The following is a 27723-nucleotide window of genomic DNA, read 5'->3' as shown; positions in this document are numbered from 1 at the left end:
TGGCGGCGGCCGCCTCCTTCCTGCTGCCGGCGTGGGGGCGGCGGCGCTGGCGCGGCGGGGCCGGGGCATCGCGGGCCCGGGCGCCTCCTCCCGCTCCTGAGCTCCGCTCCGCTCCCCATGGCCGGGAACTTCTGGCAGAGCTCGCACTAGTGGGTGCCGCGGCCGCGGGGGGCGGGCGGGGGGACCTGCGAGCCGCCGCCACGCTTTGTCCATTCATTGCTGGGCCGGGGGCGCGGGGCAGGACGCTGCCGGAGGCCCAGCAGGGGCGAGGGGCGCGGCGCGGCAGTGGGCCGCGGGTCCCGGCGGCGGCGGGGCCTGCTCGGTGCGGAGTCCTGCCGGGAGCCCGGGTGCAGTGGCCGCGGCTTCAAAGTGTCGGGGCTCTCCCGGGCTGTGCCCGGGTGTCGGGCGGCCGAAGCAGGCAGCCGCGGCCCCTGCGGTGGGGTGTATTTTCTCTCGGCGGCGGGACACCCAGCCCGGGCTGCGTTAAACCGCCTACGTGGTGAGCGCGTTGAGGTTTAAATGGGTTCCTGTGAAGTGCTAAGTATAACGTAAAGCTTGCTGGTGTCAGTGTTTAAGGTCTTTAATGCCAGTTTAGCTTGCTGTAGGTAAAGGCTAATAATTCTGGTCCTTTATAGACAGTGCTTTTTCTTGTCTCTTGAAAACCTGTAGAGAGAACGGTGGCGTGAGAGGCTTGTATGTGGTTTGGTTAAAGGTCACTAGCCCTTCAGACCTGAGCCTCAGTCTGTAGGCTGTTTATACAGTAACCGGTGTAATCTTGACAAAGAGTTGCTGACATTATTTTACCTCCCTTTAGTTTACAATGGATTTTGGATAAACAAGATCTATTGAAGGAACGCCAGAAAGACTTGAAATTTCTGACTGAAGAAGAATATTGGAAGCTACAGATATTTTTTACTAATGGTAAAACTGTTTTATTTTTATTTCTGCCATAAAATGCGTTGTCTGCCACATCTAAATGAAAGTTTGAATTGCCTAGAGAATGTTTGATTGTGATACTACATACGCTTTCACAACCTGTTTTGACAAAGAACTAGAATATCAATAACATTGGCATTTGTTTGTGGTATTAACACAATTCAGGAAAACCTACAGGCAAGCTAGCTGCACATACAATGTTTTAATGTGTCACAGGACAAATCACGTTTGTACATTTAGTACATTTTCTTATTTTCAGATGTTCTTAACCAAAAAGGAGAAGCAAGGAGAACCTGCTAAGCTAGCATAGGAAGGGCTTAATGTAAACAATAATACTCAGACCGGGCTTTTGGTGGGCCGTTAAGCTGTGGTGTTTTGTCCCATCTGCGCAGTCCTGTTGAAGAGCAAAGCTTTGAAACTTGTTGCTAGTGCTCAGTTACGTTCTTTGAAACCTGCACCACAGCCTGTGTCTTGCCTTGTGACTCATTCCCTAGCACCGAGTGGCTCTCACGTTGTCTATAAGTTTCCAAGAGCTGTTGGCAGGCAGCCTGTTCTCCCACAGTGTCTGGAGCTTGCCTATGAAGTTATCTAAGTCTTACTTGGTCCTGCAAAGTATTTAACCATATGAGCCATATGAGCATTTTGGATTATGCAGGCACTTAAACTCTTTTCTGTCCAATAGTTCAGCATTAAAAAAACCCCAAACAAACCACTCCCTAAACAAGGATATTGCAAAGGAGCAGTTTGTTTGCAGACAGCTGTTTAAATGTTTTTTCACAGCAGTCTTAAAGTAGAGAATGCTGTCTAGCTGGACTGGAGACAGAGAAGTGACTTTCCCAGTGCTGCTGAAAGATGTTATGTCAGTGCTGGAATGGTATCTCTGAAATATACTTGTCCCAGCTTCTCTCTTAGCATAGCTATTTTTGTAATAATTGTGTATGCTGCAGATCTGATTCCTGTGGATACATCTGTGTTACCACACAGCACCAGGAAATCAAGCTAGTAATGATTTACCTATTCGATCAGTTCCTGAAATGCCTTGAGTTTAAAACAAAGTGTCATAGCTTCATAATGCAAAAAGAGAAGATGGAGTACAGGTATTTCTAAAACTATATTTCTATGCTAATTTTCACTAGCATTAATTTGAATTACAAAATAGGCTTTTAAAAATGTTTCAGTATCGAGTAAGCAGAAGTTTATAAGGTAGACAAGTTGGTTTCAGTTTGTGGTTCTCAGGCTTCTTTTTCTTGGCACTCCTTGCCTCCCCTGAAGGTACAGTGTGCGACCTGCGGCAGCTGGAGAACAGCTCTGCCAGCATCTTCTTTGTGTATGTATGAACACAGCCTGCCATGGAGGAGAGTGGTGCTGGGCTTTCACCCCTTTGGTAGCAAAGTGAGCCACTGTCACAGGGAGGATGGACGTGTTGCTGTGCACTGGTGACACCTCAGCCAGAGCTTGCCTTCTTCATGCCCTTGATATTATCAACACCTGCCTCTGAATAGGACCCTGCTTTGGGTTCATAGAGCCTCCCCCTCTTCTCTCGTACTTTTTGCACTACCTAAGTAGGGATATAAGTCTTGGGCATGGGTTGTCACATTCAGAGTGTGTCTGCCCAAGACATGATTGTTCCCTAAACCAACCAAAAAATTGCATAGAGAGAGAGGCAGTTTCCTGCTGCCTTCTCTTTGGAAAACAAGTACAATAGATCACCAACTGATTGGGTGGCCATGCACAACTTTTCAGAATGTTAATACTCTAAAGAAGGAAAACTATCATGTAAAATAGTTCAAAACGGGAAACTGATGTTGATGTCTTTCTTTAGATCACCAAGTCTTAGTAGAGTTTTTAGTTGAAAAGCACATTAATTGATTTCCCTTTCTGGTTCAGAGCAGAAGCTGTAATGGTTGTGTTACAGGCTACTCAAGATACTCAGAATTTAAATAATTTTTATTACCCCCCCCACTGAAACCACTTATATTGTAAACAGAAGGGTATAAGTAATACAGTAGTTTCTTTTAAAATAATTTAAAAATTAATTACAAGTATTGGACTTTTTCCCAGCATATACAAGCTTCCATTTCATTAAGTCTCTCTAGGCTCTTGTCCATTTTTTTCCCTAAACCAGACTTGATTTTTCTCTGACAGCAGATGGCCTAACCGTTCCTGAAAATCCCATGGGAGTAAGAAACATATTTGGAGAATTCTGTTTATCTGCATATTTGATTTTTTCCTGATGCTCTAGTAGCAGGGCAGCTTTGTAGCCCCATGGTTTAATCAAAGGAAAAAATCCTTTCAAATCTCCCAAGGTATGCAGATAAATATTTTAATATTTGTAGAGACACTGCATACCAGGCTTAACCTCCTTTCTGGCAGTATTGCTTGTCCTACTGTCACTGGCAAGCTAGGCTCAATTTGGCATTCTTCTATTTAGGAAAGGAGTGATGTGACACGGACAGGGACTTAATGTTGCTTTGGGTAGTCGTAGTGGTGTCAAATGAATTACCTTTTCCTGTGGGGGAAGAAAAGTTGCCAGTCATCCATGCTGATCAGGGTGGTTTTCTCCTTCATCTCCTACCTTCCACCCTTTCTAGCCTACAATGCCCTTGATATTTGCATGTTTTAAAATGCTGTGATGCTCATTAGAAGTGAGAATAGGGTATAGCCTGAGTGTTCCCAAGGGATAGGGGATAAGAGCATAAGGAAAAGAAATCTGGACTTGGGTGCTTAAGTAGTGACTGAGAAACATAGCCAAGCCTTGCACAGAATAATGGCCACAAAAAAAGTATGGGAAAAATAACAAGTAATAACCTTATGTTTCACTGTGCCATTCTTTATATCCAACCACTGCACTTAATCTCAGCTTGACGCATCTGATTTGCTTGGCACCTTTCCTTTGCCTGGGAGGCCAAACAAGAGCTACCTGCACAGATGACACCAGGGTTGTTCCTCGGCCAACTGGCAGAGGACCACTGTGATGGAGCAGCTGACTGCTTCCTCTGGTCTCCCACCCCCTTCTCCCTGGACTAAATATGTCATTTTTTTAACACCTGCTGTCTCTGCCAAATTTAATGACCATGTTTGTGTTGGCAGCTTTAGTTGTTTGAAAAAAAGCCCAAAACAGAACCCAAAACATCATTTTGCACAGCACTGAAAAGCTATAGACTTAGATTTTAAGTGTTTGATTTTGTTTTGCTCTAAAATGGAATACTCAAGCGTTACCCCTCTGAGATTTGTGTTGTCATCTTCTTAAAGATCATACCCACTTTGTACACAATGAAGTTACTTTTCCCTTTTCAAAGGTGTCCACAAGCTTCAGGATGCAGTGCTGCTTCTTCAGCTGCAGGTCTGTAGGTTTACAGGAACGCGTTATTTCACCAGAACGGCGTATCTGAACTGGGGCAGAAGACTGCAGCTGCTCCTTAGCATCCCCAGAACTAGTCATATGTTGGATCCTGTGCTATTTGGTGTCAAGTTGTTGTAAAAACTCAACTCAAGCTTCTGTTCATTTTTTTTTTAAGTTATCCAGGCTTTAGGTGAACATCTTAAATTAAGACAACAAGTTATTGCCACTGCTACAGTCTACTTCAAGAGATTCTATGCCAGGTAGGACTGTTTACTATGATGGTACAAGAATAAAACATTTGCTAGGCACATTTTGGTAGACCTTTTAAAATGCAGTTCTGTATTAAAACCAGTGCCACTTTTGTTTTCTGGATGGTATAAACTTTTATGCTAATAAAGTTAACTTAAGCTTTGCTTTTTCAAAAGGAAGTGTGGTGCTCTTAATAGATTAATCGTTCTACGTGTATGAAACAACATATTATAATTTTGTTATAACATTTCAGATATTCCCTAAAAAGTATAGATCCAGTATTAATGGCTCCTACGTGTGTGTTTTTGGCATCCAAAGTAGAGGTATGAAGTATTACGATTTTTTAATGTAAATTATGTTATGTATGAGAGAGAGAAAACGTTTAGAACTTGTAAATTTTTTGTCATTCTTCATGCTTTGGGGTTTGAAACCTTATCTCTTTTTTTTGTATAGATTTCTATAGCATTTGAGAAAAGGAGATGGAGAAGGCCTTCAAACATGTTATTTAATATTTGATCTTTCAGTTTTGTTTGAACTACTAACCCTGAAGGACCTCTGAAAATTGGAAGGAGTATTTTAAATGGCTGTTTCACTGTGATACAGTGTTTACATATTTACATACTCAGATATCTCAAATTGTGAAGTGTCTCCTTTCTGGTGTGTTTTTCCTTATTTATGTTTACTCAGACTTTAAACCCTAATTTGAAATTTTTTCCTAATTACCCTTTTCCCTTTCATATATTTTCCCTACATATAGTCAGGGATTCTCAGAGTTTACCACACTTTCATTACTTGAATTAAAAGTATATTGTAGCTCATACGTCATCTTTGAGAAACTATTGTAAGGAACTGATCCATTAGTGTTGAGAAGGCTCCATGCCTCTACCATTAGAAGTCCACTTTGAATGTGGCCAAGAGTTAGCATCAGCTGGGCACTGCTCTTAATCCTCTGTAATGCAGGAAATTTTTCAGCTGTTTGAGAAGTGTCTACTTAATGGGAAAAAAGAATAAAAATCACAGTGGCCAATCTGTGATATGTCAATGCAAATGAATTTTACAGGAGGAACTCAAATACCTAGTGATGGTAGAAGCAGTCCTGCTAAACCAGTGTCTGCATATGGTGCTGTTGTCTGTGCAAATACTGTGATACCTTTCAGTGTTTGGAAGAGAAAGAGTATTGGAGAGAGTATTTTAAGCCTTTAAGAAGGTACAGACATAGAGTGTATACATATACATGTACCTTATATTTTAGAACAAACACTAGAAGTCTGTGCAGCCCTCCCTATGCTAAAGTTTCTGCAGCTTTAGCAGTAATGTTTCAGCTATACACTTCTCTGGAAGAACAGCATATACAAAAAATTTTCAGCTTGCTGACTGTCTCAGCAGAGGAGCTAAGTCTTTCTGGAAACATAGTAAGAAAGGTAGTTAAAGATAGGTTCCTAAAGGCAGTTTTTTCTCCCAGGTGGGGTAAGGAAAACCAGTATACTTTCTTGAAGCCCTCTTGTCTATTTTATATGTGGAGTGTTATCAACCTGAGCTTTTGTGGCTTTAGTTCCTTTCATAAATATTTACTATTCCTCACAACTCAAACAACAAAGTAACTAACTGACGAAAAAACCTCTTTACCTAAGAGTTTACCCTCTTCACCTTAAAAAGAAAGAAAAAGGGGTGTGTGGGGGGAAATACTGCATAATAGAAGCCCAGTTTAACAAGAAGCTATTGTTTTAATTTGATAACAGTGTGAGTATATAGTGTTTCAGGTGGTTCACATCATTTATCATTCTTTTTCTTCAGGAATTTGGTGTTGTTTCAAATACAAGGTTGATTTCTGCTGCTACTTCTGTATGTAAGTATCAGTGATTTACATTACACTGTGGTTAGGTACCTCTATAGGGAGATCTGACATTTTCTTTGTGGGTTTTTATGTTTGCTTGCTGTTAAAAGGTATCTTATGTCATGGTGGGGCTTGTGTGTTGACTTCCAGAAGCCAGTTAAAGCCATTTAGAAGAACTTCTGTTTCTAAATATAAATCAGACAGGTCCTTTCTGTATTAGTTTGATTCTGATTGGAACTTATGCCAAGCATAAATAAAGCCAAAGTAATAAACTATTGAGGTTTATAAACAGTCTCAAATAGTAAATTGAATTCTGAACTACTGAAAAGGTAGAATTGGAAACTTAGGGCTTTATTTGTCTGTTTTATTATGGCTTCATGGAAGTACCTGTTTTCAGAATTATTGGAAGGCTGTATACCTCCTTGGGTTTTTTAAATCCTTTTTCCCAGCACCCCCCATCATAAAGTTAGCCTTTGCACATGATATTTATAAAAGTACATTTTACAACCTATATATTTTTCACAAATAAATGCAATAAAATCACACTGTAGTTACTTAATTCTCTATCTTTCCCACTTGCCTTGTATTTCGTAGTTCCTGTAACTTGCATCTTATCCATCAAGGTCTTAAAAGCGATGGCTTCCTTAACTGAATATTATAATTTGACCCAGAAGGTCCAGCTGCTCTCAGTAGACAGTTCCTGGCTGTGCTCTTCAAAATGTAGGTCAGTGCCTTTGAAATCCCTCTTAGCCATTGAGGGGACAGGTGACTGGCTGTATCTGTAGCCTCCACATGTAGTAAGTATATCAGTCCATGGGGCTGGCCATATGACAGTTCCACCACCAGGGACTGAAACGCATCTTTAGTGCCAGCATAACCAAGACCAGTACTGGATTTAGCAGTAAGAGTTGCTGTTTTTTACATCAGTAGGAACTCAAAGCACAGATGTATGTGGCAGTTTTGATGAATCAATGAGAAAGACAGATTTTGGTAAATATGCAGTATCTGATTTTACTTGGACATCTGGTCCTGAGCTGTGCTGTTTCTAAAAATCCTAAGTGTCAGAATCCCATAGCAGATTTTCCCCCCAGTTATTCCTTCAGACCTAGAAGCTCTGCCTGCCCTGAAATACTCTGCATTTAATGGAAGTGGAGACCATGATGTCATTTGAAATCTTGCATGCTGGAGGATCAAGCCTGTGTAAAAAATCACCACGTGAAAATCTCATTTGGATTTAGTGTTGGAACTGAGCTACTGAAGGGATCACCAGATTCGGAGTTACATCAGTAGGTCAATAGTTCTGTGAATGATAACTCATGGAAAGTTATGTGTCCATAAGCTAGTTGTTGTTAGTTAACCAGAACATTTAATAATGCCCGAAGCGTGGCTGAGTACCTGTGCAAATCTAGGCTTCAGGTGTATTTCTCTTTCCCTTTGAGGATCTTGAATCTTATAACTTAACTTTTCTTCTTCAAATAAAAACCTTTTGTGTTGCAAGTGGTTGTGCTGCCAGATGGATGTGAAGGGCTATATACACATGAATTAACAGAAAGGAAAACAAATAAAAGTGTTAATTACATAATATTTAACATACTGATTTTTCTTTACTATAGTGAAAACTAGGTTTTCATACGCCTTTCCGAAGGAGTTTCCTTATAGGATGAACCATGTAAGTATTTTGTTCAAAATACAGATTGATCAAATAAATTAAAAGGCAAATAATTGCAGCAGGAAATCCTATCTTTTAAATTCCAAGAAAGAAATATTTTCGTACTCATATGTCAAGTTGCTCATAATGAGTTTCTGATAGACTTTTGCCAAAGTTGCCTTTAAAAGTAATAAATCTTATATAACCTTTCCTTAAATTGTTGACAGGAATGCTATAATACATATATATTACTGAAATAGTAATGTAGTATAATGATAAGAGAGATTTTTTGAGCTTTTTTTTGAATGTTCTTGTTTCCAAATACATTGCTGCAGGGAAAGTAAATAGCCCTTGCACCTGGGATGCTTCCAAGCTTGCACAAAGGAGCAGTTGGCTTATAGAAAACGGTTTTGGTTTTGCCTGTAAAATGCAATGGCGTTTGAAAAATAAGTTTATTTATGACTTACAGTTTAGGTTTATCAGTGGTTTTCAAGGCATTCTTGACCACAGTGTTAAGAATTTTTGTTATTTTTCTTGAAGCCAGTTTTGACCTGTCCTGGAGTATCGTGAAGGCTAAACCAGACCTAATTATGTTTATATCAACTGTGACAAATACTGCTTTTCTGTTGGTTGGCTTTTCACTCAGTCTAGAAAGCCAAATGATACATCAAGAATGTAAACTATCTTAAGTCTTAAGTAAAACTGCACTGTTACTTTAGGGATAAAGGCAAATGGAAATATATTTGTGAGTATCGCTTTCCTATAGCCAAATCAATCTTTTCTTTGGTAGGGCTAGTATGTCACTGTCTCTATGGAAAATAAGAGCTGATTTAATTACTACAATTGGACAGAACATTTAATGTGAAATTAAATCTGAAAATACTTTAAAAGGCCATTTGGCATGTTAGTGGTCTGGTGAAGAGGCTTTAATTCTACAAAAGGATTTTTCTATTGCTGTTAATTGTTAATACACTGGGAACAATTTGTTGCTGCCAAGTGTTGGAACAAATCAGACAAGTACTGCGAATTAGGTAGCTTCTCCTAGTAAAGTCGATCCAAAATGCTTAAATGCATTGTTATTACGACTGGAGTTAAGTTACAATGGTGGTAAGGAAGTTGCTAATGGTAATTTGATTTTTATTTGGTATTGTAGCTTCAGATGAAATGCATTTAGAACTGTTGGAAATGTGCTGAAATTCTGGATGGTGGTTAATTCTTTCTGCTGTCTGAAATGTGCTGCTGTTTAACTGTGATTTTACTTCTTTGCAGATACTAGAATGTGAATTCTATCTCTTAGAATTAATGGTAAGTGGTGGTTTTTTGTTGTTTTTTTTTTTTTTTTTACTGTTGCCTCAGTTTACTTTTTACTGATGAATATTTTGAATTCTGTGTTGCTATGAAATATGCATTACGCTGTCTCCCCCCTCCCCTGCAATTTTAGAATTATGCCCATGCAGGTCTAGCATTTACATTTCCAGCAGAATACCATAATTACTGTGCTGTCATCTAACCTGAGTGAGGGCATTCTCACTTCCTTATGTTAAAGCTAGACTTAACAGAAAGAGGGCATACTGCAGGAGCAGTGGGGCCAGGAGGATCACCTTTGGCTTTGCATCCCAGTGGTTAGGGCACTGTTGTGAAGGGTAAAATCAAAGTTCTGTTTCCAGAACTGTTTCTGTTTCTAAAAGAAAGGTAATTGTATATAAGTCCTGCTGCAGAGACAAGGATGTCAGCATCCTTATTTCCCCAGATGAATGGACTGTCAAGAGCATGAAGAATTGTATTCTTTCTGTGCCTTTTTCTTCTTGCCTGGAAGAACCTGGAGCTATGTTTTCTGCATTTTCTAGGGCAGCTGAAAGGATTCAGCCCAGGCTTCTTAGGGGGCTTAGATAAAGTGGTGCTCAGTTTCTGCCTATAGGCACCAAGCTTGCTCTACTAGAGTAGTTCTGCTCAAGTGCAAGTGCAGAGAAGAGGAGAGAGAAGCCAGGGAGGAGTCTAGCAAGAAAGGCAGCAACCAGAAAAGGGTGTGTTTTGAGAACAGGACACAGAGGAAGCTGTATCAAAAGTTTTTGTTTGTGCCTAGAGTTCTTATAACCCCTTTATAGATAACCTGTTTAGATTTAGTGCTAGATACCTCTGCTGAGTTTTGAATACATGAGTTTTATACAAATAACTGTGTTTACAAGAAGTTAGATTTTGGGAATTAACTTAGTTTTTCAGTATGCTATGTAATATATAGTATGTGTAATAACTGTCTCACTTCAGTGTTCAGCACATGTAACTTAATGTGGCTTTTCCCTATAGTATTCCTTCAGTATATAGTTGTCTGCTTTCTGCAAGAGGGTTACTCTTTCTTGTTTACATCAACCTGGACCTGAAAAGAAGGGATGTGAGAGCAGTGGATTTTTTTTTTTCTTTCTTTCTTTCCAAACCAGTGTCAGTTATTTTGGCATGCTTTCCATGTATGGTATTTAGTGACAGACTGTTTTCTGGCAGTGTTTTGTATTTCCAAGTGGGAATTACGGGTTTGTAAGCAAATGAGGTTTCAGTGTGCTGCAGATGTGGCTTTCTGTGTCTCTTAGGGGAAAGATGTTGACGGACTGGCAACCATGCTATGTAATGGTATTCTAGAGAGAGCTCTGCCCTCATTAGAGCAGGGTTAGGTGTCAGAATGCTACTTAAAAAAAAATAATCAGTAATTGACTCGTAAACCAGATGGTTTTAATATGAACTGACAACATGTTCTGCATTGTGACCTAAGTTTTCATCCCGTTGACATTTTTCCTAGGACTGCTGTTTGATAGTATATCATCCTTATAGACCTTTGCTCCAATATGTACAAGATATGGGCCAAGAAGACATGCTGCTACCTCTCGCATGGTAATGAAGACAGTGATTAACAATAGTGCTTCCTTGCAGCAAGAAAGCAAGTATTTAACAGTTATATTTCAAAGGTGGTTAAGCAAAAGCAGGCTTAGCCGTATTTGAATATGAAGGGTGCCCTAGTTGACCTGTGCAGGATATGTCCCTGACTTAGCTTATTCTGTCTTTAGCTCTGAAACGATTTTACATCACTGTGGTCTAATTTTTATTTTTAGACTAGATCTAATAGCACAGTTTTTTACGCTACAGAATGGTGACTATGAGTAGAGGTAATCTTTTTCTGTCAAAGTGGGCTTTCTGCTGTATCTTGTAATAGAAGGTAGAGGCAGTATATAGGGGTTTTCAGCTGTGTTAGCAGAACTCTTAATCTTGAACTATTTCTCAAGTACAGAAAGAAAGTACTACTTTTACTCTTGCTCTTATTTATTTGTGAAACATGGATAATTATTTTACGGTGTATGTCAGCACCCTCTGCAGAAAGACATTTATGGTACTATAATAGTGCTTCCGAATAGACTTCTGCTGTGAGTACAAGGAAAAAAGTGAAAGGCTTTAGATTTTTTACAGGGGAAGAGATCTCTTCCCTTGCTGTTTTGCCCTTCAGTCTCACAGCTTCTACCATCTGAGGAACTGGCAAAATATGTATAAACTGACAGCCATTTTTGAAATCATATAGTCTAAAGGTGAATAGGACAATACTTACAAGTTCTTTCTTGCACAGGAGGATAGTGAATGACACATATAGAACTGATCTTTGTCTGCTGTACCCTCCTTTCATGATAGCTCTAGGTAAGTAACAGAAGTAATGTCTCTTGCCATGTTTAAATGGGTGTATTCCATGTGCTGTTTATAAAACATAGAATGTTTCTAACTGTATAAAGAGTGGATCTTTATTCAGTATCTGTGTCACCTGATCTTTGCAGCTTGCCTACATGTGGCCTGTGTTGTCCAGCAGAAGGATGCAAGGCAATGGTTTGCTGAGCTGTCTGTTGATATGGAAAAGGTAATTCCTGCCACCTGTTGTGGACTGACCAGGAATGATAGTCACGGTTATAAAACTACTGTCTTACATGTCTGCGGCACTGATTTGAACTTCATTCAATGATCATATGTTAGGTGCTGTTGAAATTAGGCATATCTCTCAGGGAGAGAGACAATGTCAGATTATTTGGTTATCGGCCTGCTCTGAAAGTCAGGACAGAACTGTTGTAAGTGTTGCCAGTTTTCAGATGGAAATATAAACCCCATATCCTTTGCATATTTTTTTCCAGAAAATGAATTCCCTGTGTTTTTCATCATCCAAGATTGCCAGCATGAGTTTGACATTTAAATTCTAGTGCATGTGATTTTCTGATTCACCTTTCAGCATTGTGTCTGCATACTGTTCTGGTTTTCTCCCTATAACTGTGCGTAGAATAGCAGAGCGTAAAACATGCTTGATGCTTTCAGGATGACCAGGACCATGACGTCAGTCAATGTTAAATAGAGAAACACCAAAATTATTCAGTTGAGTTCTATTGAGTTTGCTATTGCAAAATCTGTGTCAAATAATCCCCTTCTTAAATTTATTTATATAAGTAGAAATAAATATAAATAAATTAAGTATTGTTCATCTTCACTAGTTCCTTTCAGTTTTTAGGTTGATTTATTTAATCTTTGTTTAGCTCCAGCAAGCAAGCTGGAGCTTGCTCAGCACTCATGCCTCATATCACGCTGTTTCACTCAGCATGTATTTTTCAGTCTTCCTTTTTTGAAACTGTCTGGAATTAAATAGGGCATTACGGCTGAAACACACGATTGCTCTCTGTGCCCTCAGTATTGCCCTTTAGCCCACTGATGGTATCCTGGTATTGTATTTTTATTCCAGGATTTGTCTTCAAATTAAAGCACAGTGTGGATGCTGAGCTGCATCAGGCACTCTGTGAATTATGCTGTCATGCATGTAAAAGCAGGGTGACAATAAATTGGCAGCAAAGGAGAACCAGCCTACATTTGACAGATAAGGTTACCATAAGCTTGGTACTGAACATGTTTGAATGTTTACATGTTATGGTTGCCAGTGATACAATCTAAGCATGATTTTTTCAACGTTAACACCATGGACCTTTTAGCTAACTGTGACTTTTGTTTCAAGGATATATAATTAAAGTCCATGTATTAAAAAGAAGATTTTTTGATGAGAAACTTAACATGAGCCAGCAGTGTGCACTTGCAGCTCAGAAAGCCAACCATATCCTGGGCTGCATCAAAAGGAGTGTGACCAGCAGGTTGAATGAGGTGATCCTGCCCCTGTACTCTGCTCTCATGAGACCTCACTTGGAGTATTGTGTACAGTTCTGGTGCCCTCAACATAAAAAGGACATGGAACTGTTGGAACAAGTCCAGAGGAGGGCCATGAGAATGATCAGGGGACTGGAGCACCTCCCATATGAAGATAGGATGAGAAAGTTGGGGCTGTTCAGCCTGGAGGAGAGAAGGCTGCGTGGAGACCTCATAGCAGCCTTCCAGTATCTGAAGGGGGCCTGTAGGGATGCTGGGGAGGGACTCTTCATTAGGGATTGTAGTGACAGGACAAGGGGTAACAGGTTCGGATTTAAACAGGGAAAGTTTAGATTGGATATAAGGAGGAAGTTCTTTACTGTAAGGGTGGTGAGGCACTGGAATGGGTTGCCAAGGGAAGTTGTGAATGCTCCATCCCCGGCGGTGTTCAAGGCCAGGTTGGACAGAGCCTTGGGTGACATGGTTTAGTGTGAGGTGTCCCTGCCCATGGCAGTGGGGTTGGAACTAAATATCTTAAGGTCCTTTCCAACCCTAACTATTCTATGATTCTATGAAAGGAATCAACTTTATTGAATTAGAGAATAATTCATCAAATTACGAACTGAACATTGTCCACCTTTTATATAGAATATTGCATTAGAAATTTAATAGGAAATAAAGGTAATTGAGGTTCAGTAGATAGAAAATGTCCAAACTGGTAGAGAATGCTTACAGTTCCAGAAATGGAATATGAAAATTCAACTATTCTTATTATATGTATATAAATGTGAAATAATAAAAATATTCTAAGAATAAGAAGGATTCAGACACTCCTGGACTCTTTATTTCTTGGAAGGACAGAATTAAGACCAGTGTCTTGTATTTTGGGGCTTTTTGTTTTTCCTGTGCTGTTCCTGTGATGTGTATAGAACATTTCTAGCCATCAATTATTGTACTAGTAATCCATTGTCATCTAGCTGCAGTCATGCTGCCAGGTGTCTCCATTTTCCCTGTAGCACAGTTGTAAGCTGTGGCAGTAGTTGCAAATAAATAAATAAAAAGCTGTTCAGCTTGCAGGGGAGAAGTGGTATATACAGTTGAATGGGAGGGGAAGTATTGTGTTCAGGCTTCCTTTCAAAATTAAATCAAAACCTAATTATAAAAATCGTTGATTGCGAGCCCAGATTAAATGAGACATCTCTGTTTATAATATGAAAATTGTGCTGCTTAATTTCAGTTCAGGGCATGTTTAATTAATTGCACACTTAAATTGACTATGGGAAAGATGAAATCATTATTGTGTCTGACCTTAGGATCTCTTTTCTTTCTAATCAGATTTTAGAAATAATCAGGGTTATTCTGAAGCTGTATGAGCAGTGGAAGAACTTTGATGAGAGGAAAGAGATGGCTACTATTCTTAGTAAAATGCCTAAACCAAAACCACCTCCAAACAGGTACTGTACTTCCTTAATACGCCTTTCACATGGAAAAACTGGAATATCCAGAATGAGTTGATATTTGAGGTATAGTGTTATGTTTTTATGGTGCAGACCTTTATATTACAAACTGCCATTCTAATTGTTCAGGAACTAGTGAGAAGCAGAATACATTGTTTTATGGAGGGCATTAATGTGATTAGAATATAATCAATACAGCTTAGAAATATAAAGAATGGCAGTGTGAGGCTCCATGCTGGGCAGGATCTGTTGGAACTAGGCCTGCTTGATGTCATATTTAATTACTGTGATTAAATATCACTGCTTAAATATCCATACATGCCAATTCCTGTGCACATGCTTACGTAATGTGAACTTTGACATGCTGACTTCAGAACTGGATTCAGCAGGCAGCTGCGTGGGGATTTATTGATGTTATTCTTCAAATAAATAGACTGAAGTTATTTATGCACGTGGAGAATAACCTTTGCGGTTTTAATGAAACAGAGCCGAATATCTTAACCTATTTGTGTATATGTTGGAAGTATTTTCCTTCAAAAGTTTTTTACTACTTTCAAATTACTGTATTTTTAATTATTTAAAAAAACAAAACAAACCAAAAATGTAATATGATGCTTCTTTTTGAAGACATGTTTTTGTTTTTTTTCTTCCAAACAGTGAAGGAGAACAGGGTCCAAATGGTAGCCAGAACTCTAGCTATAGCCAATCTTAAGACATTCCAAAGAATTTCTTTATGGACCACTTTGACTCAAGACACCCTGGGATCTTTCCTGTGTTCATGAAATGGACAGAAGGTTTTAGTAACATCTTTGACAAAGAACTTGAAGAATAAATAGCTTGTTTGTGTCAAGCATTTGGAAAGCTTTTTTCTCTAGAACTGCATCATTTTCTCTGACGCTGGAGCGGATGTACTAAGATTTTTCAGTGTAAGGAATCAAACATTAAACCAAGCTGCAAAAGGTTAACACCATCCACTCAAAACAAGTAGGTCATTATTTGGTTTGTTTGCTTTGAGGAAATTTAACTTGCCATGGAAGTGAACTATTTTTAAAGTGACAGTAACCTGAAGCCTAAGTGTAACTGTGTTAATGACTTGTGTTGTCTTCATTTTGTTTGTGACTGAAGGAAGATAGTGCCCTGTGTGTTAAATTTATTCATCACCCTGAGTTCTGTTGATTTTTTCAAACAATAAATGTAGGTTCAGTAACAAGTAACACAGCAATCCTTCAGAAACAAAGCCAGCAAAGAATATTGTTACAGTTTTAATGAAAGCTGCAGGAAAAATTCAGTTCCTTTTTTTTTTTTTATTAGAAGAAAGCTGTTTTACTCAGTAGATGTACTTGGAGGGTGTTTTTGCCATGAAGCCCAGCTGACCAGAGAAGTGCAATATGTATAGTGATTCTGCAGTTTTCTTAAACATTTCAAGTGTTACAAATTAAAAATCGCGACATACTATGACTTTTTTTCTGCAAGTAAGCGTTCTGTGTAGTACAATTGGAATAGTTCACAATCAAGTACTAATCTGGGTATGATTGCTATTTTTTATGGATTTTGTTTCGTACAAGAGACAAACACTGTTAGTCTGCCTTCACTGTTAGTGTGAATTTGTGTGGTTCATTAGAGTTTATTTAAGAGGTTCAAGCTTTTGGTGAGCTTCATACTGGCTAATTTTAATTGTGATGTTAGGAGCAACTTTTTAGAATAACTGAACTGGGATTCCTTGGTTAACTATGTGCTGGAGAAAATAAGATTCCTTCAAGCAGAAGGCCGTATCCTGTGTTCCTTACTCAGGCAGATACCCACCGAAGTCAGGAATTGGCCTAAATGAAATTTATTGATTTTTAGGTAACTTTGTTTCTAATTAAGTTCTGTACAACTTCATTTTGAGTAATAATACCAAAAATATTAAAACTGAATGATAAGAGTGCAGTCACGTGGTTCTCTTTTTTTTATTTATTTTTTCTTTTTCCCCTGAAACAACATATGTCAATGGTCTGAAATCCTGGAGGGAAATTCTTAAAATCTCTTGCTCTCTGGTGCACCTTGGTTCCACAAACCATCCCCTTAAAAAAACCTCAACAGTTTTTGTGAGTAACTGTCTTTGTAATTGGCTGGTCATTCAGCAAAATATAACTGAAGTGTGGTTGTATGTAGCTCCTTTGGCTACTAGCGTTCATTTCTATTCAGGTCATTTTTGTAAAACATGAGGCAAACAAGCCCAAACATCTTGGTCTTTGCTACTTTTGTTGTCATTTCATCCGTATCTTTTATAGACACTTGATTGATGAAGTGGAATTTGGCTATTTGCCTCTGTTTCTTGAAGTCTAAAATGTGCTATTTGTAATGTGGACTGGGGGAGTAGAAATAAATCAATGCAACTTGACCGCTGTGTGGAGTTTTTTTAACGGGAACTGTTCTTTAGGTAAACATCAGTCTTCTCAGTCTTCTCACAGTACCACATAATCTGCTGAGAGCAAATGTTTTGAAATCAGGGATTTCACACCATTAATTAATTAAGAATTGTGTCTGGAGTGACTAAAAGTTTTCTTGTGAGACAAGGGGGCACAAAATCACAAAATGGAATATATAAAAACCTTTAGAATCACTTTCAAGTAATACTAAGTTTGATGGCTTTGTAACAGTAGCAATGGAAAATTATTGAGGTGGATGATACATAGAAAAAAAAATAGTACAGCTAGAGAACATACTGAGAATTCTCACAAGATACATCGTTACAGTTGGCCTAGTTTTAAGAAGAACAGTCTAGAAGAACAGGACACAGGGATAAGGAGTATCTGGGAACCGCAGGTGTCCAGGATGGGCTACAGTTAAACTAACTGATAAGTAGGAGGATAGGAGGATTATTATGTCTCTGGTGATAACGAACCAATTAAACTGGTATGAGCATCTACTGCGCGTGCTTCAAAGGCTGCCAGAAGTGATGAAGATTGTTGGAAGAAGCAACCGACCCTCAGAGACCACCACCACAATTCTGTGCGCATGCGGAGAACTCTCTGGAAAATGACGTAATCCATAGGTAGCCTCATGAATATGTATGTATGCCCAGGGACTATATAAGGATGGCTTGTATAGCAATACGGGGACACACGTTAGGAGGAGCTGTCTCCCGGCGCCACAATAAAGAATACCTGCTTGTCAGCTTGAAAACTTTGTTGGCAAGTTTGTTCCTGGAGTTTTCTCTGAATCACTTGCTGCTCAGGAACCTTTGCGGACATAACTTCACGCCTTAATTAGCTGTGTGACCTAAACCTCAGAGCTAAAAGTTCAGCCACTTCATGATGGTAAATAGAAGTAATTTATCTACTGGGGAGGTTAGGATAGTTTTACTAGGTGTGATTCCAGTGTAAACAGTGAAAGGATATAAAGCGCAGTCAAAAGAACTACCAGTGATGATGGATAGTTATAAAAAGAAATACATAAATTGGAACAGGAAATGGGAGATGATGTGAATTCAGTAGCTTTGCTACCAACCAGACAGAAAAAAAAACTACCGTTACCATGCTTCATTCAAAGGAGAGAAATGTGTAAAAATGAGGTGTATCTTTAAAAAGAGAGGCAGCTGAAAATATTCAGAGATACATGGTTACAGGTGACAGTGGAGTCTCAAAGCAAACACAGGCCATCTATGCCAAAGACCTGAGGAAAAATCTAAATGGAAGCAAACTGAACTGGATCAGACAACTCAAAAACCATAGTTTGAAAAGCAAGTTAAATATATCTTTGTATCTTCCTTATGTGGATATATAGTAAGACACAAAGGATCACTGACTTCAACAAGATGCAAGTAATTTGAGAAACACGTTGCAAAAACCTACCAAGATTAATAAAAACTAAACCTACCAAGACTAATACAAATTATGAAAATAAGTGATACAAAGTGGCTTTCCTATTAAAAAATCCACAAGTCTTCAGCTCAGAAGGGATAGCTGAGGTCTACAAAAATCTTAAGTAGTGTGAAGACTGATGACAACTGTTCATCACTTGTGACAGAAGAAAGGGGAGCATGCCATGAAAACAGTATGTGACAAGCTGAGAAGCAACAAAGGGAAAGACTTTTCACAGCACCCTGTTACACCCAGTGCCACCTGCTGTGAATGCTAGGAGTTTGTATTGGTAATTTACAAATACCCAAATGTACCAGGACATGCAAAGCCTGAGGGAAGTATCAGAGCACTCAAAGTAGTAAATGAGAATAATCTGGGGATTGTATCACTGCACACTTACCCTGTTTTATGTTTTCCTCAGATACTTAGCACTGGTTGCTGCCAAACAGAAAATAATGGGCTATACAGATCTTGGTGTGACCCAATATAACTGTTGTTCATTCTTTGAGGTTATGTAGTTCTAAGTATTCCCAACGAATTTTAACATAAACTACAAAAAGCAGTATTGGCCACTTAGATTAAATTCTGACCACGTGTAGTTGATGAGATTGCCTTGCTTTGTTCATTTGCACACTGAAGTCAGGTGTCTCAATCAGTATAGCTAGGCATGCTTAATTACACATTTAGATAAACATTTTCAGTGTGACCTTAATGATCTAGAGCAAAACACATCATTAGTCCTGGAGAGTCCTAGCACAACACAGCCAACAGTGAGCTTTGGTTGTCCCTTTGACTATGTGCCCACAGTGCTGGTGGAACTGACAGTTCAAGTCATGGTAAACAGGCAAAATCATAGGATTTAGCTAAATCCAAAAAAACTGTTGGCATCTGTTACTCCTCCAGATGCAGTCTGAAAAAGACCTTTCCAGAGTAAGATAGTGCAGAGTAATTGACCACAAAGTAACACCCTTAATCATCCTGGCATTTTAATTTCATCTTACTCCTATTCATCAGTTAAACTAAAGCATTTATTTTGGAACTAGGTCTAAATTCTGGTTCTTGTTTGGGTTTTTTTTAATGGATTGAAAATAAAGTGTAGCAATATGACCACTAAAAAGACAGTAATACTTTGAAAAACATGCACTCATTATTACGACAGCTACATTACATGGTCTTTAATTATTACTGGAGAGAACAGAAATCCCTGTAAGATACGCTGTCCAGCAGCACAGCTAACACAGCTGGCTGGGCCAGCTAGTTGTCTGGAAACAAATTACTGCAGAGACTGCTGGATCTACTACAAATAAAATTCTATTAAGATTAGTTACTTTTTCTTCTCTGTTCTCTAAACTTGAGAAGGTTTATTTTTTAGGTCCTCTCCTCACCATACAGACTGCACTGTCAGAATGGAAGAGCCATAGGGTAAGTGTACCGTGCCTGCAATACTGGTTAGAGCAGGACCAGAAATTTTAATTCCTTCTTCCAGACATCCTGCAGAGTCCCGAATTTCTGTGCTAGGACTTCAATTTTCTACAGGGCAAAGCAGTTCACCTTTGCTAGTTCCCCTGAAATGCTAACAGCATTGAAAATAACAACCAAGCAAACAAAAAAAGCCTTACAACGATGACTATGCATATTTACAGGTGGGGATGGGATAGGTTGGTTTGTTTTTCAAAGTTTAAGACATGCAAATTAATGTACATAAAAGAAGAACAGGGGTTTAGTAACTTCCTTGGATTCCTTAAATTTTCCAGCCTAAAATTATTACCTCTCTTTAATAACTTCAAATACAGTCAAGTTCTCACTTGATACTGAGCTGCTGAGAGAAGTTGTTGACTGAACGCTACAGCATTTTGTGCTCAGAAACAGATCTGCATATAAAAATTAAACACACTTCTAAATAAGGAATCAACATTTTGAACAACAAATATTCTAGCATCAGGTCAGTTTCCGTTTGTGTTTTCTGATCAGTAGTGCTGTTTTGGCCTTACAGTTGTGTAAATACAAACCTAAACATTTGTACTCTACATGTACTCCTTGATAACAATTTTAGAACTCCAGCTACACATGAAGTATAATAAATCCATGCTTAGGGAAGTTACCCCAGTTCCATTAGAATATCTGCAGTTCAGCTACTCTAAACAAACCACCAAACAGAGTTATGTGGGGAAGGCTAAGCTTATTTATTCTATCATCATTAGTTTAAACAGCCATAAACTACATCATACAAAAATCTTAGTAAACATAATAGCTCTTTTCTTGACATACTTTTACCAAAAAACATAGCTCAAAGTAAAGGTTGAACAAATTCAATGTTCTTTATTCATGTCACAGTCTTTAAATATAATTTAAACTAAGCAACTAACGTGCATGGCTATTTGAAGTTGAGTGTCCATTTACACAAGAAAAGAAGAGTGGGCTGTATTCTGGGAGTGGAATACATGTAGCTTGAATGCCAAAACCTACAAACCATCCTGAAGCCTTGATGAAGTAAGGGAGTTATCTTCATTTTGTCTCTGGAGGTTCATGTTTTATCCAGTCCTCAAAGCCACCTGCATATTGCTGAACTCTGACAATATACAAAAGATACAATGTTAAGAAGGAATCTTCTTGAGAAAAGTATTTAAGAGGACATGGAAAAAAAAATCCAACCCCAAACCAAAACTAATCAGAGAAAAAAACAAAACAAAGCCAAACCTTGCAGAAATTCTCTGCAATCAAGTACACCTGCACCTAGCTCCAATGAGACACATCAACATTCCTTATACTCTAATGCTGCCTGCTGCCATGCAGTGTGCTCTCTAACACTTTTTTTCCCAATTGGCACAATGCTAGACATCAAACATCAAGCAAGCAGCAGCAGACGGGTCAACGGAACAGCTTGCCGCTTCATTTTTTAAAAAGAACAGGCTCAATGCAGTGGGAGATTTGCACGCTGCTATGCTGAATACTTCAGATGTCATCAAACAAACCCAGCACACTGATCTTTAGTTCCTTGCAAACCTACATGCTCTACAGATCCAATGGAAGTCTGCACAAAACCAATTCTTTCAATTAGGCAGCATGAAAAACAGGTAATGGAGGATGTCTGCACTTATTAAAACAACGAACAACGTATCTACAAAATAAGAACACGATTACGTATTTTTTACTAGCATTAGCAAGGATATTCCAGTTCATAGACTGCAGCACAGTGAAAACATGAGCAAACAAACAGTTTTCTAAATTTTATCTGCAGTCTTCAGCGAGCCACCTTCTGGCACGGGCTTAACAGTTCTGCCAACCAAACATTGTTTTTGCTTTCACTCCCTGTCAATCTCATTCTCTTTTTAGCCATTGCCTTCATGGCATTACTCCTGGCAAACAATCCCATGCTTTACTGAAAATGAACATGTACTCTTTGTCAACAGTGAACCATACAAGTAAAACTGCAATTTACCACACCGTGTGGTTTCATAAATTAGGATCATACTTCTACCAAAGCGAGCAATTCTCCACCTTTCCAATCATCCTGCATCTCAGGGCTAGTGCTTATGAAGCTGTGTAATGGATCACCATCTTAGTGAGAGAGTCGTCACTGGCAGCATGGTCTTGCAGGAGACTGCACCACCCATGGCACATGCCAAGGGTTTTTTTTCGCAAGGTGACACACTTCACTTTCCTGGAATGCCCAATGGTGTCTTTCAAGCAGAAGCAAGAGGCAGTGTCTAACTCAAACACTAGTAGTTCTGTTTATACTCCACATTTAAGGTTTTACCCTTGCCCACAGGAAGCTGAGCGGGCAAGGGTAAACATTCCGCTTCATGGGGGAAGGCCGCATTAATGTCATCCTTACAGAAGCCATACCTGCTGAAACCCAGAGACATGGCAAACCCAAGTGCTTGTTTACTTCTGGTTCCTGCCAAACAGGAGAAAACCACAGGGTCCGACTTGGATGGCATCTTTTGATTGTACCGCTCCTTGAACTCCGTTGGGTCCATTTGTAGAGCTTCCACTAATTCACCCACTGGGAAACATAGGAAAGAAAAGCTTCCTTTATTCTCCATCCACAGGCAAGCTTACACTGTAAGGTTCTAATTCCTCTGGAGGAAAAGTTTAGCATCACAACATACTAGCAACTGTCTAGCATAGCTCCCCTTTGCTCAGTCACCACCACCTTGATCAACAAGCAAAGGGGAACACCCAACATCCCCATAGCAATGTTAATAACTTATACAGTATGTTGACAACACCCAATGTCTCCGTGTAGCAGTGCTAGTAACTCACGCGGTATGTTGATAGACGCCGGGATTTTCCCAGATCTATCGATCTCCCATCTCTCCCGCACGTCTATGTGGAGAACGCTGGTCTTCTTCAAGTCCTTGAGCTGTTGGTAAGACAGGCTCGGCGCTCCTCCGGCGCACAGCCTGCGGCTGGTGGCACCCGCCGCTCCGGGACCTGCTGGAGAAGCGCAGCCCGTCAGACCACCGCAGGCGCCCGCTCCCCCGGCCTCTCGAGGAAGGAAGCCCATCGCCCCGTGTGTTTAACATCTTTACAAGGGGCTCCCCAGCCGGCCGCCTCCGGAGAGGCCCAGCCGCCGCTCCGCTCCCCGCCTCACCGGGCGCTGCCGCCGGCCACCAGCCGCCGCTTGCCACCCGCAAGCCCCACGCTGCCCCCCACCAGCCCCTCAGCCCCATCTGCCCGCCTCCCAAAATGGCGCCCGCCCGGCCGCCCCGCCGGCGGCGAGGAGACGACTCCCCAGGCGGCACCGCCTTCCCCTCAGAGGCGGGGACTCGGAGACTTTCTTCCGACGCTGGGACATTTTGGGGCTGAAAACAACTCGTTTGGCGTTTGCGGTTTTTTTCTGTTTTGTTTTTTTCCCCCCTTTCTTCCTTTTTTCCTTCCTCCTTCTTCTTCTTGTGAGTCTCTCAGATTTATGACAATTTATGACTTGCAGTTGATAAAATATTTCCACGCTTGCATCTGATAACTTTACACCTTGGCATACAATCGCCAGTCGTGCTGGGCTGCATCCAAAGCAGCGTGGCCAGCAGGTCAAAGGAGGTGATCCTGCCCCGAAGAGGGCAGATCTGCTCTGGTGGTTCCCCACCTAGAGTACTGCATGCAGCTCTAAAGTCCTCACTACAGGAAAGACATGGACCTGTTGGTCCACAGAAGGGTCACAGAAATGGTGAGAGGAATGGAGCACCTCACCTATGAGGAATAGTTTAGAGAGCTGGGCTTGTTTAGCCTGGAAGAGACTGCATCTTTCAGTACTTAAAGAGGCCTGTGAAAGAAGATGGGGAGAGACTTTTGCAGGGCCAGTTGAGATAGGATGAGGGTGTGGAAGACAACTTCCTTTTGCAAGTAGAAGAGGAGCCGACAAGGAGAGGTGCCATGCTTGACCTTGTGCTTACCAACAGGGAAGGGCTAGAGAGGATCTGGTTTGAGACCATCTTAAGAACCTAAACGTGCACAAGTCCATGGGACCTTATGAAATCCACCCGCGGGTCCTGAAGGAGCTGGCAAATGAAGTTGCTAAGCCACTGGCCATCATATTTGAAAACTCGTGGCAGTCAGGTAAAGTTCCCGACAACTGGAAAAGGGAAATATAACACCCATTTTCAAGAAGGGGAAAATGGATGACCCAGGGAATTACAGACCAGTCAGTCTCACCTCTGTGCCTGGCAAAATCTTGGAGCAGATTCTCCTGGAAGGCAGGCTAAGGCACATGAAAAACAACAAGGTGCTTGGTGACAGCCAGCATGGCTTCACTCAGGGGAAATCCTGCCTGACCAATTTGGTGGCCTTCTATGATGGGGCTACAGAACTGATGCACAGGGGTAGAGCAGTTGATGTCATCTACCTGGACTTGTGTAAAGCGTTCAACACTGTCCCACACGACATCCTTGTCTCTAAATTGGAGAGACATCAATTTGATGAGTGGACCACTCGGTGGATAAAGAACTGGCTGGATGGCCGCACACAGAGAGTTGTGGTCAATGGCTCAGTGTCCAGCTGGAGACCAGTAACAAGTGGTGTCCCTCAGGGATCGGTGTTGGGACCGGTCTTGTTTAACATCTTTGTCGCTGACATGGACAGTGGGATTGAGTGCGCCCTCAGCAAGTTTGCCGATGACACCAAGCTGTGTGGTTCTGTTGATACGCTGGAGGGAAGGAATGCCATCCAGAGGGACCTTGAGACGCTTGTGAGCTGGGCTGATGCCAACCTCATGAAGTTTAACCATGACAAGTGCAAGGTCCTACACCTGGGTTGGAGCAATCCCAGACACAGCTACAGGCTGGGCGGAGAAGAGATTCAGAGCAGCCCTGTGGAGAAGGACTTGGGGGTGCTGGTCGATGAGAAAATGAACATGAGCCAGCAGTGTGTGCTTGCAGCCCAGAAAGCCAACCGTATCCTGAGCTGCATCAAAAGGAGTGTGACCAGCAGGTGGAAGGAGGTGATCCTGCCCCTCTACTCTGCTCTCATGAGACCTCACTTGGAGTATTGTGTGCAGTTCTGGTGTCCTCAACATAAAAAGGACATGGAACTGTTGGAACAAGTCCAGAGGAGGGCCACGAGGATGATCAGGGGACTGGAGCACCTCCCATATGAAGATAGGCTGAGAAAGTTGGAGCTGTTCAGCCTGGAGAAGGCTGCGTGGAGACCTCATAGCAGCCTTCCAGTATCTGAAGGGGGCCTGTAAGGATGCTGGGGATGGACTCCTCATTAGGGACTGTAGTGATAGGACAAGGGGTAATGGGTTAAAACTTAAACAGGGGAAGTTTAGATTGGATATAGAAGTTCTTTACTGTAAGGGTGGTGAGGCACTGGAATGGGTTGCCCAGGGAAGCTGTGAATGCTCCCTCCCTGAGGGTGTTTAAGGCCAGGTTGGACAGAGCCTTGGGTGACATGGTTTACTGTGACGTGTCCCTGCCCATGGTGGGGGGTGGTGGAATGAGATGATCTTAAGGTCCTTTCCAACCCTAACTATTCTGTGATTCTGTATTGGTTTAATCTAAAAGAGGGGATATTCAGGCTGGATGTGTGGAAGAAATTCTTTACAGTGAGGGTGGTAAAACACTGGTACAGGTTGCCCAGAGGTGGTGGATGCACCATTCCTGGAGACACTCAAGGCCAGACTAGATGTGGTTCTGGGCAGTTTGGTCTAGTTGAAGATGTCCCTGCTCATTGCTTGGGAGTTGGACTAGATGATCTTTGAATTTCCCTTTCTACCCAAAGCATTCTAGGAGTCTATGATTACGTGTGGCCAGCAGGGCATCCCCCTGGTTCAGGGAAGGCCTGGATTTCACCAGAGCTATGAAAAGCTGATCTTTGCCTGGGCAGGGTGACTTCCACAACCAAGTCAGGCTGCTGAGAAGCCTTGAAGTCCCAAAGGCTTGGCGACTGAACAGGGACAAGGAATTTTGATGCCAAACTCACTCAAAGTAATCAAAAAAACCCCTCAGAGTTACACCTGGGGAGAAGAGGTGATACCAGCACTTGCCTGCACCACTGTCACACTTGCCAGTGCCCCTTGCAGACACAGGGGCTGTGGCCCAAGGGTAGTAAGTTCACCCCTAGTTTCAATATGCCTTTGCATTGAAAGCTCTTAGTCGTTCAGCCCCAAGGACTGATGGCCAAGACATTTTTAAAGTTTAAATGAGGGTCCCTCTGTTCAGCATTTATTTATATCAGTACTCTGTATTTACTACATATCCTTGTAGATACATTATACACCAGCTGTATATATATAAGGGCAGACACGCTGGATATTTTCTTTATAAAATATGAATTTTGAGGAGAATATTGTTGAATCTGTACTAATGAGAGTTTTCCTTCTCAAAACGAGAACAAAATATTTCTCAGTACTGTAAAGTGTGACAAATTGAACTTGGCACATATAACTGGTTCACTAGCTGCCCTTCTGCCAGCCTCTCCATATGGCTGCCTTGACAGGCATTTGCAAATTGTCTCTTTGAGGCAGTATATCTATATATGAGTTGAAGATTTATGCATTTTCCATTTTTAACAAGGTATGGATAGCATACATTACCTCTACAAATTTTCAAGTATAACTTACTGTGTATTTTATGTAGTAAACAACAACCACCTTCTTTCTCTTTAACCTTTTAATCTAGTTATTGTTCTTGCAGTACAATAATTCTCTAATCTCTCCCATCTGGAGAAGGAAGGACCCACTTATTGATCCAATTTGTTTCAGATTATTGTCCCACATTCTTTCTCTTTCATATACGGATTCCATGAACTCAAGTGTGGGGCTCCTTGTTACATGGTCTGCAGTGTGCTTGCAGATCTTTGTGCTCGGCTGTCACCACTGTTATTGAAGTGCCTGAAGAATTCCTCCTACCTAAATCAAACCCCGCTTAATCTGTCAGCCACTTTCAACAGTACACTTCTTGACATCCTGTTTTTGCTTGGTTCAATGACTTCTACATGTTTCCCTTCCCATTCTTTCATCTTATTTATCAGCAGACACACTAGAGGTTCTCCATCCTTGATTTTTGAGGGGTGCCACTGCAACTTCACCCTTTCCCCATTTCTTCCCTATTTCTTATCACTGGTTAATCTTATTCCAATAAAACTACTATTTTTTTAGTCCTTAATTCAGATTTGATTTCTTCCAAATAGCCCTCCTTGCTGTCTAGCCAACATGCTGAGTTTAATCTGAATACCAGTTTCTTCTAGCTTCTCCCTTGTGCACTGGACACCTTTTACTCTGCCTGCCCCTCAGCTAGGATTTGCACCTTTGATTCCAATCACCCTCCTGTCCCTCCCACAGTGGCTGTCTTGAAAACCTACTGTCACTCCCACAGTGGCTGTCTTGAAAACCTACGCAGAGCCTAGACCCTTCTGTATAACCTCTGGATGACTATCCACACCCTTGCAAACATGCAAACCTGTTAGCTTGCTCCCCACATACACAAATGCAGTGCAGCGTGTCCAGATCTTTCAGCAAGATCTCACCAAATTCCAGTGCTAAGGTAACCCCTCTACACCCCTTCCCTTCTTTCCATTGATCTTCTAAGGTGCCCCGCAGCCAGACCTGCCGCGACCTGTTGCCTCTCGGTGGGCTCAGATACGCTCCGACCCGACCGGCAGCTCCACTTCCCCACCGCCCTTCCTACCCGGGAGACCCATTCTGCTCTCAAACCGGCACCACTCCCCGAGCCAGGCCACCCTCTCCGCGACAGCTCCGGGGCCCGCGGGGAGCCGGGAGCTGGGGCCCGGGCAACAGCTCGGGCTGGGGAGGGGAGAGGCGCGGCAAG

The 27723-nt window shown here is 41.1% G+C and overlaps 2 protein-coding genes across 2 annotated transcripts; one reads left to right on the top strand and one right to left on the bottom strand.

Annotated features, from left to right (window-relative positions):
• On the top strand, positions 1–16992 carry CCNC (cyclin C). The gene is made up of 12 exons (XM_061369887.1): positions 1–149; positions 815–921; positions 4455–4539; positions 4782–4851; positions 6323–6374; positions 7976–8031; positions 9280–9315; positions 10799–10890; positions 11615–11682; positions 11817–11896; positions 14488–14606; positions 15267–16992. The coding sequence occupies exons 1-12, from the start codon at positions 118–120 to the stop codon at positions 15319–15321; spliced, it is 852 nt and encodes a 283-aa protein (XP_061225871.1). The 5' UTR covers positions 1–117; the 3' UTR covers positions 15322–16992.
• A 2622-nt stretch (positions 16993–19614) lies between these two features.
• Positions 19615–23145, bottom strand: TSTD3 (thiosulfate sulfurtransferase like domain containing 3). Its single transcript, XM_061369859.1, is given in 5 exon segments — positions 19615–21023; positions 22301–22460; positions 22721–22891; positions 22990–23026; positions 23029–23145. Coding segments are annotated over 5 exon segments (534 nt in total). The 5' UTR covers positions 23131–23145; the 3' UTR covers positions 19615–20959.
• Positions 23146–27723: the final 4578 nt, after the last annotated feature.

This window comes from Neopsephotus bourkii, unplaced genomic scaffold, assembly GCF_033783945.1.
Source record: "Neopsephotus bourkii isolate Nb327-2 ecotype Australia unplaced genomic scaffold, CSIRO-AGI_Nbou_v1 NB_1511, whole genome shotgun sequence".
NCBI lineage: Eukaryota > Metazoa > Chordata > Aves > Psittaciformes > Psittacidae > Neopsephotus > Neopsephotus bourkii.
Note: the sequence above shows the minus strand (reverse complement) of the source record. Positions and strands in the feature narration are given on the sequence as shown.